The sequence below is a fragment of the Malaclemys terrapin genome, chromosome 7 (assembly GCF_027887155.1).
Source record: "Malaclemys terrapin pileata isolate rMalTer1 chromosome 7, rMalTer1.hap1, whole genome shotgun sequence".
Taxonomy (NCBI): domain Eukaryota; kingdom Metazoa; phylum Chordata; order Testudines; family Emydidae; genus Malaclemys; species Malaclemys terrapin.
The window spans coordinates 74,465,626-74,478,740 of record NC_071511.1 but is presented as its reverse complement, the minus strand read 5'-3'; the positions used below and the strand labels follow the sequence as shown (position 1 = coordinate 74,478,740).

The following is a 13,115-nucleotide window of genomic DNA, read 5'->3' as shown; positions in this document are numbered from 1 at the left end:
GCAAGACAGCCAAGAAAAGTCCACGTCATGCCAAACAAGTGTATAGGTCACAACAACTAATTGGCATGATTGGGTCACAGGAAGACACCACATGATGGTCATTCTTGCTAGGAGACAAAAACAGCTAGGCATGTGATGGCCATGTGTACTAGAAGGTTAAACTTTACATAGTAGTCTTGATAAGTAGGGATGAGGAATTGCAGTTTTTTTTATACTTCCCTAGAAAGACAGAAGGATATTTAGTGATATTAATAACTCTATCTTGAAACATCAAAGCAAATTCTTTTAACAAAGATACAGTTATTTTCACCTCTCACTGACGTTGTAAAGAAAACACTCATACTCTGCCACTAAAAACTGTGCCAGTTCTATAGACTTTCTTTGTAATAGCATCAGGTAGTACAGACTCTATTATCTATATTACTCTGATCTGGCTGAGGTTACCAAACGTGATGGCTTGAATAATGAAATACTTTTCTGTAGGCCAACAGCCTTTGGAGAGCAGAACAGGCCTAGTAACATGGGGTGAAATCCTGGACCCATTGAAGGCAATGGCTAATTCCCATTAAGGACAGGATTTCACCCATGAAGATTTTACAACTAAAAATGTATTCCTTGTGTTCCTAAAAAATGAATTTGCGACACACACCTCATCCTGACTAAGTAACAATATGCAGTTTATGTCAAAATCGTAGAACAAGTAGAGAATTTACTGCTGATACAAATTAGGCTTTTTGAAGCCAAAGAAATAAATGTAACTTTTTTTTTTTAAAGGGGGGGGCAGTAGTCTTTGCTATCAAGTTAAATGAATGTCTTCCATGCTTTAAAGAAGGACATGAAAATTAACATCTGAGAGCAGTAGTTATTCCAACAATTATTTTTATACTGCCCTGGAAAGAATACAGCAAGAGCTACTAGGACGATTCCAGCATTTAGGAAAAGTGAAGGTCTCTCTATTAGAGAAAAGGAATGTGGGTTAACTGAAGCAACAGAGAAAATTATTATGAAAGAATTTGGAAAAGTGAAAAAGATTAGTGCTCACACTAGTGAGGAGTATTAAAAACCATAGAAAACAATCTAAAAATTGAGAATACCGACAGAATTGTTTTTCCCCAAAGAGTAGTAGCACTGGGGACTGTACAAATTGCCAGATAAGGTGATAAAAGCAAATAGATTAAAAGATATTATAAGAGCTAGATAAACTAGGCTAGATAGACAGTGACCAAGCACACAGCGAATGGTGAAATGAGCATGGCGGATCTGATCGAAAGCCCATGGAAGTCTGTGGAAAGTCTCTCATTAACTTTAATGGGCTTACAATCTTCTGTGCTTGTTGAGCCAATTTCAGGCAGCTTTTTTATCAATTCCTTTTTTTTTGGGGGGGGGGGGCGAGGGGAGTGTATTTTCTCAACCATAGTAAGGTGATTTAAAAAAAATCAATTTAACATATGAAAATTGCTTTCTCTAGAAACAGCTTTTCAGATGATTGACTGAAAAGAAATTAAATTATATGGCAGTCATGTTAAGGATCCATGTGATATTTTTCAATACACCTAAAATACAATTCTGCATAATTGTGGAATCTGCATTAACCTGTCCTAACCCAATGTACATAGTGACAAGACAGGACTTTCTTCAGCTTGATCCAGAAGAAGAGTGAAAAGGCAAACAAAAAGTGGCTTGCTTCAGTCAGAGGAATTCAGTCTGTAGCATTACTTCTGGGCAGTATAGTTTGTCTAAGGCCTTGCCTACACTATAGGGGAAATTTGATCTAAGCTACGCAATTTGAGTTACGTGAATAGCATAACTCTAATCGATGTAACTTAGACCTGCTTACCATGGGATCCACACTGTGCGATGTCATCATGTGATTGTGTTTCAAGAATATGCACAGGCATGTGGTTTAGTGCCCCCTGAAGCAGAGAGTGTAGTATTTCTGCATTGTAATACCTTCATCATTTGCTGTGTGTGATCTGTAATGGTGCAAGTCAGTAAAATGAAATGTCCTGAACAAAGTACAGAGTTTTGGGAAAATGGATCAATGTGTGGGGACAATGGCAAAATGACTTTTATCAGTGATATCCGCTATAATTCTTCTACTAATATAATTTCCTTCTTCAAGTTCCAGGATTCAATTCCATAACCGCATGCCAATAAACTAATTCTGGACAATAGTAGGGTTTAGCAGTGTGTTTTGACAGTTGGGCCCTTTTTACAAGTCATAAAGGGAAAAAAAAAATCCACCTCTGAACAGTTGCTTTATTGTAAGTTTAAGGATTACTGTTTCATTGTTAGAGCTAAATTCATCACACCAAATCCCCTTCCCTCCCCCCACAATTGATTTCTTCATGGCTGTTCTACTCTCCCAGCATGCACTGAGCTTCTTTCAGTAGGAGTTCTAGGCACAAAGAGAAGCCAGAATAGCTTTGAAGAGACCCATTTTGTGGACTGGAGAGGAGAATTTAGCTTAGTGTTTTTAAGTCATCTTTCTCGTAATTAACCCTTTCAGCATTTAGCACATTTTCCCCTTCGTTTTCCCAAACACAGTTAGGAGCTTTTTATAACAAACCAAAATATAAAAAACAATGTTTAGTTATTTTATAGGTAACTCCTAAGGAATAGTAGTATTCATAGTACAAGGTGTTCTGAAAGAAATTTTACAAGAAGTTATTGCAATACTATTTCACTGCATTAATTAAGCATGTTTTATGGTCTCGTGACTGTCCTATGTCAGAGAGCAACAGCATTGCCAAAAACAAGCATTCAATATTATCAGCCAGCACCCCACACCCAGTTATTAGATTGCCTTAAAAAACCACGAGATTTTTAAAAGGATAAAATTGGGGTTCATTTTACTTCCTGGGTTTGCTTTTTGGGTACACTTGGATCATGTCTTAAAATTTTTATATGGAACCATGAAGACTAAAAAGCTTACATTTTATAGTGAAACCTGAGAGTCTGATGCAATCAATTTCATCCAGGAACTGAGTTTTTAAGAAAAATGCCAACTATTATGAGACTTATGATACAGTTGCGATAGCAGACAACACTGAGCACGTCATTCTGTTTTATTAAGGAATCTCATAGGTGTTTGCAGCTTTCTACAAGTATTAACCATAGCATGGAAGTTAACTCAATGTCTTGCATCTTTATTTGTTCTTGCTTTATTTTTCAGATCACATATGGGAATTTAAATATCTACTTGCCCAACGTAGTTCTATTTCAGGTGACATTGAACTGCACACAACTCCATGGTCATCCTGTGAGTGTCTGTTTGATGATGATAAAAGGGCAGTTGAATTTAAAGAGAAGTTTCAAAAAAGTGAAAAGTCTCTCATGAAAATGACAAATCTGTTAACACACCTAGAGGGAAAATGTTCAGGTGAGATTGTAATCCATAGTTCTTTGTTGACTACCTGTTTAAGTGAGAGACACATTGCTAAGCAGGAAAGCTGATTATATTTATGACCATTAACAGTGTTTTCATTAAAACCAGATAAACACAGCTGGCTGTAGGCCTGAAATTGTGTGTCTTGGAAGCAGTTGCTCAGTATCCCAGCCAAAGTGTGAATGCAGCCTTCATTCAGAAGGCATATAGATGACCTGTGAAGGGGAGCAGAATAAAAACAGCTTGGATTAAATGTTTTAGTATCGCCATCTACTCTCCACTGTAACATTTTTTTATTGTGAGGATAATTAACCATTGGAACAGCTTTCCAAGGAATGTGATAAATTCTCCATCACATGAAGTCTTTAAATCAAGTTTGAAATCTGTCTAAAAGATATGCACTGGTTCAATAAAAATTACTGGGGCAGGTGTAGGACTACTAGGTGAGGTTTTTTGGCCTGTATTATGCATTATGGTCCTTTTTCGCTTTAAAAGCTATGTAAACCCCAGGAGCAGAACAAAACAGACATTTTCTCTTAGAGCATAGGATGGATTCCTATGTCTGTGTATAGTCATTCAACAAAACTGTGCTGGAAGAACATTGTTGAGGATGCAAAGTCAAGTGTTCAGAAGATAAGAAATGAAAGAATTATAGTTTCCTGTGCACTCTTGTGTGTGTGCATTATGATATAGCTTTTAATTATATTGCTATAAACTGTGTTTTCCACAGGACGCCTCTCTGGTTCAGTGCACAGGCTGGATAAGGCGCTTGTTCAGTATTTTTTTTTTATCCACATCAATAACCAGTTGTTTTCCATTGCTTGTAACTGTGATCACTTTTAACAGTTCAGCCATTTTTGGGAAATTAAGTAATGAAAATAGGTAGTTTTGCTAGTATATTTTTTGAAATGACATTTTGAACAAATCTAACGCCTTTGAAGTTTGAATCACAGACTTAAAATTTGGCGGGGCATAGTCCTGAGGTTCGAGAGGTGTCTTTTTTGCTGTACCCATGACAATCTATCCAGATTTGGTGAAGTTATAAGCTGTGGAAAATCACCATTTACACGTACACAGTAGGACTTGTTTAACATTTAGGCAAAACAAATGCTCCTCCTGCTCCCGCTCCCCTCCATCAAACTGTCCTTTGATGCTATAAACTTTTGGTGTATCATAGCATCCTGTTTCCCCATTTTCTGTTGTTGTACCTGCCATAGAAAGTTTTATGTTTCCAGGTTTACTTACCAAGACACCTCTATACACCTCTACCCCGATAGAACGCTGTCCTTGGGAGCCAAAAAATCTTACCGCGTTATAGGTGAAACCACGTTCTATCGAACTTGCTTTGATCTGCGGGAGCCTGCAGCACCCTCCCCCCGGAGCGCTGCTTTACCGCGTTATATCTGGTCGCGTTATATTGGGGTAGAGGTGTATCTGAGAAATGTTTGAATAATCCCTGGTACTGTTATAATCCGAGAACATCTGAGCTATTATGATGTATTGCCTATCTGATCTCTAAGTCTGGTTGTTGTTGTTTTTTAAATATTGGCCTCTATCACAGTAATATTTAAGCACATAGGTCATTACTTTCAGATTTATTTTTCTTTATCATAATGATTTCATCGCTGAGGAAATCATTCTTTGTAAAGCAAGTCAATATGCAGTTCCAAAAAGATAAAGTAAATCTCAGGCTATTGTTATGCTATTTATACACAGTTTTTGTTTGGAATCAGTTGAGCTATATCTTCTTGTTACTATCTATGATATTCTAAAATACTAAGATGGCACAAAATTTGATCTAATCCTTTTGTTTTTGTAGGAGTGATTCAATTGAAAGCCCATGTCTTAGACTTGAAGTTTACCATTGCTATTCCCCAGTACAGGCAATTCATCTTAGATGCTGACACTTCATTAGAATGTATTTTGGCTTCTCTTCCTATGATCATCTATTCTGGTTGTGCAAAATGTGGGTTGGAACTACAGACCGATGAGAACAAGATCTACAAGCAGTGCCTTAGTTGCTTACCATTTAACAAAGTGAGAAAGTTCTACAGGTAAATCAAATAAGAAACTAAGACCAGTAAAACAATGTTTAGTATTAAAGAGAGAGATTTAAAATATGTTGAATAACCATAATAAATTTCATGTAAATTTGGCTTCACATACATTAACATTATGAATGAAAATATGTTTTATTCCTTTCTATACTTTGTGTGCTCTTTAAGAAATAGCATTTTCTGGTGGTCAGAGCACATTTCTGGGACTCAGAAGGCAGTTCTGTTCCTGGCTTTGCCACTGACTTTTTGTGTGACATAGGATGAGTCCTGTAACTTCATTTTGCCTTAACTTCCTCGCCAGCAAAATGAGATGATAATACTTATCTTCTTCAAAAACAATATTAGGTTTACTACATTTGTGTTTGTAAAGTACATTGGATGGAAAACTTTACAGAATGCAAAGTATCCTTATGTGTTATATTATTTTTATCATTACTTAAAGGTTATATTCCATCTTTAAATAATCCATCATAATTTGTTAACTCCCATTTAATGTGATGAAGGGGTAGTAGTGATTTTGGGGGGTTACTGTAACACTGGACTGGGATCAATGAGGATCCTGGTCCTAGCGCTTATGTGAGAACCCAAGAAATCCATTTGACCATGTCATGCCTCAGTCTAGCTTTCAAATTTGGTGAAAGCAGAACCTCATCCTAAAACGAGATATGCCATCTAATTTAAACTAAGAGGGACAAAAGGCAAAAAACCCTGCATCTTTCCAATTGATTGCATAGGAAAGAACAGGCATACCGTAATGAACAGCAGATGGCAGTATGAGATAGGCTGTGCAAACCCTTGGATTTATAACAAGTTAAAGCAAACTTAAGCCTCATCATTTGATTTAACAACATAATTATTAAATGTAGAGATCATTATTTGTTTTAAATAATTTATTATTTCAAATACTTATTTACCTTTACCTTGTTTGCAAAGTGGATTTAGCATAGCATGCATATAATACAGGTGAATTCTGAGGCAATGTGCATAAAGTCTGGCATATAATTTACTTTTACATATAACTCCTTATTTTCCAAAATTATCCTAACTTGTTTTATAATGAGATGGAACAGGGAGTGTGGTGATTGAGTACCAGCAAATAAAGCAGTAATGTCTTACTCAGTAATAGCTCACACAGCAATTAACATAAGAGCCCCTTTTATTGAATAAGGTAATATTAGCTTGGTCCTTGGAATTATCCCCTACTCAAAAATACCAGGGGATTAGTTTTTGTAGTATTAGAGATTTTAGTAATTATTATTTTGTTATTTTCTGAGTGCTGACAGCGTGCTTAGGGCTGTATTAAATAATCATAGATGACAGCATGATCCCCTTCCCCAAAGAAAGCATACAACCAGAATTAGTCACGGACAATACAATGTGAACATACATGGGTATAGTCCTGCCTACTAATGTGAGCTACACAAGTGGGGAACAGACACTGCACACCATAGCATATGGCTAGAGGGGAGCAGGGAGTCTAGCCAGTCCCAAACTGTCAGACTATACCCCCTAGAGCTGTAGTGTGCCAGCACCTGCAATTAGGTAGGTCCCTCCCGTAGCACTCAAGAGGATGGTAGAACAGTACCCTGCTGTTGGGTGCTGAAGTAGTAGGACATCATCTGTACCGTCTCTTCTTTATGTAACACTGTGACGGGGTGGACTAGGCCCAGAGGTCCCCTGCTGGAGGCCTTTGGGTCCAGCCACACCCTATCCCAGAGAGGAGCCAGAAGAGAAGTCCTTCAAATGACCTATAGGTGTTGAAGGGAATAAGCCAATGAGAGAGGCTTCAGGGAGCAGCAAATCAGGCCATATAAAAGGAGCTGCAGAACAGAGCAGTATTCAGTTGCTGCCTGGAGCTGGAGGAGAGAGGATTGTGTTCCTGGCTGGCTGAAAGAGCAACAGGACCATGGACAGCTGAGGCTGGGCAGGAACTAGGGGAGATAAGAAGGAGCTCCTGGTTGGCTGCTGGGTCTGAGCCCAAGACACTTGCCAGCAGGAACTGGGGGAGCTAAGAAGGACCTCCTGGATGGCTGCTGGGACTGAGTAAGGACTGAGCTCAGGGAGAGCTGCAAGAAGACAGTGTCTCCAGGGAGGATGCTTTGGGGTTACAGCTCCCATACCAGGGCCGGGACAAGGGGAAGATTGTATACCCCGGAAGGGGTTTGTTCTGTTTCACCTATAGACAGTGTGAGTGACTCAGCCAGAGGGCTGAATTACTGAAAAATTGCCTGAGAAACCACTAACAGGAGTCACCATAAACTGAAAGATTGCAGACACACCTGACCAGAAGGAGGTGCTTGCGGAAGGTGGGTGCTGCCCCGTTACAAATACGGATAAGGATTTGGCATTATTTCTTTAATAAAGACATAAGAATACTGAAACCAAACTAGTCCAAACCTTTGAGGAAAATACATAAATTACCAGTTGCATAAGTTAAAATCCATATGAAGCAGCCATCAGTCAGTCACCCTACCTTATAATAAAGCCAAGCCTACCTGCCTACTGTAGATACAGAAGAAAACAAGTGTGCACATGACCAGTCCTGGAATAGGTCTGGGGCACATGGGAGGAGATTGCGTCTGTAAGATGTTAATAATGCGCATTTTGTTCTTGTACAGTTCCTGACCTTATGTCCCCTGACCGGGGACATGATAGCAGTTTTTCAGGTATCTAAAAGGGTGTCATAAGGAGGAGGGAGAAAACTTGTTCACCTTAGCCTCTAAGGATAGAACCAGAAACAATGGGTTTAAACTGCAGCAAGGGAAGTCTAGGTTGGACATTAGGAAAAAGTTCCTAACTGTCAGGGTGGTTAAACACTGGAGCAAATTGCCTAGGGAGGTTGTGGAATCTCCATCTCTGGAGATATTTAAGAGTAGGTTAGATAAATGTCTATCAGGGATGGTCTAGACAGTATTTGGTCCTGCCATGCGGGCAGGGGACTGGACTCGATGACCTCTCGAGGTCCCTTCCAGTCCTAGAATCTATGAATCTAACCTTCAATTTGTATATCTCAGAATTGCTAGAAGGGGATTTTCAGAAGAGGCCCGTAACTCTGGAATTTGCTTCCCACCTTTGCTGTAACCCAGGCCAAATATTATGACTTTCAGGGCACATCGCAAAGCTTATCTGTTTACTCAGTGTTTTCCTATGAGCATGAATTAAATGAAAAAGGTTTGGTTTTGTTCAGCAGGGAGAGATTTCTTTTAACATTGTTGACATTTTATCGGAGGAAATTTTTTTTTATATTTTTCAACTTGTTGTAAGAGCATGAAAGAAATATGGTAAATTCATGATATAAATTAAAATAAATAAGGTGTCCCTGCCATGGAATCTTTAACTTTCTCTTTTCAAGATGAGCATAAAGGACATCTGTTTAACCTCTCCCCCAAGGCTGGCACAAATGATGGTGAGACAATCTCCTAGAGTTGCATTGTATAGCAGTTCCTGAGTCTGAGCCTTTACGTGGACCTTGAACCCATAACTTTTTATAAAGAGTAGTGTGCATCTAATGTTTTCACATTGACATTCTGGATTTTGGTGTTCTAGTAAAACATCCTGCATATCTTAATAGCAATTCCAAGTTGTGTGTTGTAACACTACTTAGTGCATGCTAACAAGAGATGTCTCTTTCCCCGGCTTCACCAGAGAGAGATCTCATCTAAATGAATGAGATCCAATTTATTAACAAAACATGTTGTTCTCATTCTATTTCCCTATTTTCGTAAGAGCATGAAATGTCAAAATTTGTTCCATTTAAAATAGTTAATATTAGTGATTGAGATCAAGTAACATTTCTTTCTCCTCAGCCCACTGAATCATGTCCCCCATGACTTTTTCAGAAGGTTATTTAAAGCTGTTTGCATGAGAGTGTTGTAAATTCAGCATGATTGGTGGTTCCAGAAACAGAATTGCTCCTTGCACCTTTTTTGGGAGTCAATTTTTTATAATCTGCATGTTGTTTGTACTTTGTTACATGAAGAGTTCTAATATGGATCATCTGTGACCTTTAAATGGGTCTCACTTTAACTAATTCATATCCATAATCTTAAACACTTTCACTAATTTTTAGGGCATAATTAGGAATAAGATATAATATCTCATAGTACATTTGCTTGTGTTTCTGGTGTCTCACAAAGCAAGGGAAATGTCTAATTTGAAATAGCATCTGATTTTGATTCAGGAGCAGCGCAAAAATTCCAGCTGATGAGCTAACTGTTTTAATATCTTAACAAATACATCATTATCCCTGGAATTATAAAATATTTTGACCGCCTCAGCTAGATTTTTTTTTTCCTTTTAAATGTTTAATCTTTTTATTTATGAAATGCAACCATGATCTGCCTGAGCCCAGGTTTATTAACCTTTCAGGCATGCTATAAAGCTCATATTTCCCCCCCTGTTGACTTAGGCTGTACATGGCCTAGGCTGAGGTAGCTATTACGGTGTTTATATATAAATGTTTGTTTAGATTTTTAATGTAAGGACCAAGAGCCCACTGAATGGGTACCTACAGTTGTATTTTAAAAATTCAAATAAATAAATAAATAATAAAAATAAACCACATTCCTTCTGGGCTATGGTTACAATGGCCCAGAAAAAATATTGTCAACTAAGGGAGATTAGAAAGAATAGTAAACTATTCATACAATCATGCCTCTTTTGGATTTCAAAGGTCACAATGTTATTTCTTTTCTTCCTCTTTCCATGTTTTTATCCCAGATATCTACCCTTTTGCATCCCTTCCTTATACTTTCTTTATGGAGGAGGATGTAATAGTGTTTCCTTCAAGTGGCTCACAGCTGTATTTTCTTTATCTATAGCTAACAGCACTTTAATTAGAAAGAACACCGTAGTGCCAGTAATAATGAGCAAACAGATTCCCAGTGTACAGGGAATTATACACACAATGCCTGTTTTAGTTCAAGGGGGTTATATGCTTTAGTCCGCAGGGGTTTCTTTAAATGAATTACACACAGAATCATACTGTTTTTGGCCCAGCAAACTTGTATATGTTGTATACTGCTGTGGAGAGCTGGAATTCTGGCAGCATTTAAGGATTAGAGAGTATTCTGGCAACATGGAATGAAAATACCCAGTTTCCCAGTACCTGCCTATCTGTACCAGTAATGAATTTTAGGGGTATTTTTAGATAGCATGTTTGACTCGATAGAGGTGGCTATATATACTCTCTGCATGGTCACCAAATTGTAGCTGGATATCTAGTTTGCAGTGGGTTAAAGTAGCTATATTAGAAAATATAGTACTTGTGCAAAAGAGATTAATTACAGATCAGTATTTTCTGTGGTATGTTACTGTAAATGAAAATGGACATAGGCTATGTCTACACTACCAGCTAGGAGTGCGATTTCCCCTGCTCACTTACACATACTTTCACTTATTCTCATTGTGCTGGCCATGCTGAGTACATAATCACCTAAAACTGGTGGGTATGAATTCGGTGTGGCTAAGCTGGTCCTCTGCCGCTACCCGTGCTATCGTGACTACATTGCTATTTATATTTGAGTTGGCTCTCATCGAGCTAGCTGAAGTACCGGTATGTGTATGTGAGCAGGGGAATCCCATGCATAGTTCAGAGTCATAGCCATTGTGTCAGGCACCAAACAGAAGGTTGAATTGAGAGTGACAGATATTTGAAAAAAAATTACTACTAGGTATTACAATAAGATGTTTATTTTTATTAAACCGTGTAAGACCCTTTGAGTGAAGTTAGATGACATTGGGAAGAAAGTCTCTGAATTAAGAACCTGAGGCCATAAGCAGAACCCAAGCAAATGTAAATGTTTTCCAAGTGCCCCATTTGATCCACTACAGGCTTTTTCTGCAATCTATTTTATACTGTGGATTGCAAAAGTTTTAAGTTTTGTCCAGAGCCAGTCTAAACAGAAATCTACCTAAGTTTGTTAACTCACATGCCCTGAGAATCCCCAGAATGATGAGGCAGCAAGACTCACCCCATGAAGTGTTATGGATACAATTTGTAAGAAAGATACCATGCAAAAGACAATATTTTGCATTTCAGAGGTCTAAAATGAAATCATTTCTGGCTTATCTCTGATGTGAAGGGTTTTTGCAGTTAAGCAGTTTCTCCAGGAGATTATTTGAATTTATTAGGAAATCCAGTGGATAGTTACTTTTTCCATATCTTTGGAGGAAATAAACTATATTTGTTGAATGCTCACAATTTCATAGAAGATGAAAAATCCAAGACTAAATCTGATGCAGAACAGAATCACCTCTTTTTTTGTTACTTTTGCCTTGGGTAGTGCTTTACTTTCATTATCTTAAAAAAGTATCCCCCAATTAGGTTTTTCTCATCTTTTGTGATTTAAAAAAACAACAACCTGGAAATAAATCCAGCTTCTCTGCAGTCTTCTTAACCCCTTTGATTTACCACTTTACAGTCTCATGGTCCACAGACCCTTGCTTCTTACTTATGATGCACTAAAAGAATTTCTTGTTTATCTTTATATCTCTAGGTATTTATTCACATTTCTTCTTAATCGACATCTTAGCTAATAAAGTTTATGTTCCTTTCTTTTAGCTGATTATATGAACTTTGATCTCCTAACTCTTCCCTTCAGGCAACTTTAACTAACTTCCTCATTTTTTAAAAAAGACCTGAAGTACCAGGTCTAGGTATGTTCCCCTGAAAAGGTATCTAAATTAATTATATTGCAGTCAAGTTGTGTGAGTGGCATTTCTTGAAGCCACTAATAATTACTTACACTTATATATGACACCTTATATATGTCCAAGGATGACAAAGTGAGATCTAAACTAACTACACTGAAATGCAACCACCTCTTCTGAAGTAAAAGTTTGCATCTGTTCAACAACAATTCTCCATAAGAGCTCAGGGAATTGAGTATACAGCCTCCAGTTAAAACTACTGGGAGAATTTTGAGTAAGGAGAATAGCATTACCCAAATTAGAATTTAGCCAGAACACAGTGGTTATTAAAAGTACCACCAGATTATTGAAGACCACATGTGATCGGGGCCTTGATTTTTATCTGTCTAATCCAACAGATTTCAGCAGCACAGGGATAATATCACCAATACCACTTTCTGTAACTACTCACTAACTTCTTAGAGGTCTCCTATCTTAACTATTTACCAGGACTGTCCATGTTTAGATAATGAGATCTGATCCAAAGAAATATGGCTACGACCCTAAGTGTTTAGCAGATGGTGTGTCAAAGAATTTGCCCATAGACAGGGCTTTGGAGTGGAGATGCAGGTTTTTGCCTGGAGCTGGAGTGGAGCCGGAGCACAGCTCCAAAGTCCTGCCCATAGAGAAGATGTCCCAGCCACAATCAACTTCTCTACGTGCTGCAGAAATGTTAAACGTTAAGCATTAAAAGGTAGTGCAGTTTGGTGCATTTTCTTCTTGTATTACCTGCTCAGTTATTATATTAATAGTGATAACAGCTAAACATACCCCAAATAGGATGCAACACACTGGAGCTATGGAAATCTGCCATTCTTACCTTGTACCTCATCTGTGTTTGCAGATCTCTTCTATGGAAGTGACTCCTTCCCTTTCTCCTATCTCCCTCATGCCATCCTAGTAGGGTGGCCCCTGAGATGTGGGCATACCCATTGTAAAGACCCAGACTTGGAATGATTTTGTGCCTGCCTTTTATTCAT

The 13,115-nt window shown here is 38.1% G+C and overlaps 1 protein-coding gene across 3 annotated transcripts in view; it reads left to right on the top strand.

The window, feature by feature from the left end:
• Positions 1-13,115, top strand: part of SHLD2 (shieldin complex subunit 2) — a 67,179-nt gene that overhangs the window by 47,988 nt on the left and 6,076 nt on the right. For all 3 annotated transcript variants that reach the window (XM_054035403.1, XM_054035404.1, XM_054035405.1), the window contains 2 exons: positions 3,176-3,382; positions 5,208-5,442. In XM_054035403.1, the coding sequence (XP_053891378.1) occupies positions 3,176-3,382; positions 5,208-5,442 (442 nt within the window). The remainder of the gene's footprint in view (positions 1-3,175; positions 3,383-5,207; positions 5,443-13,115) is intronic.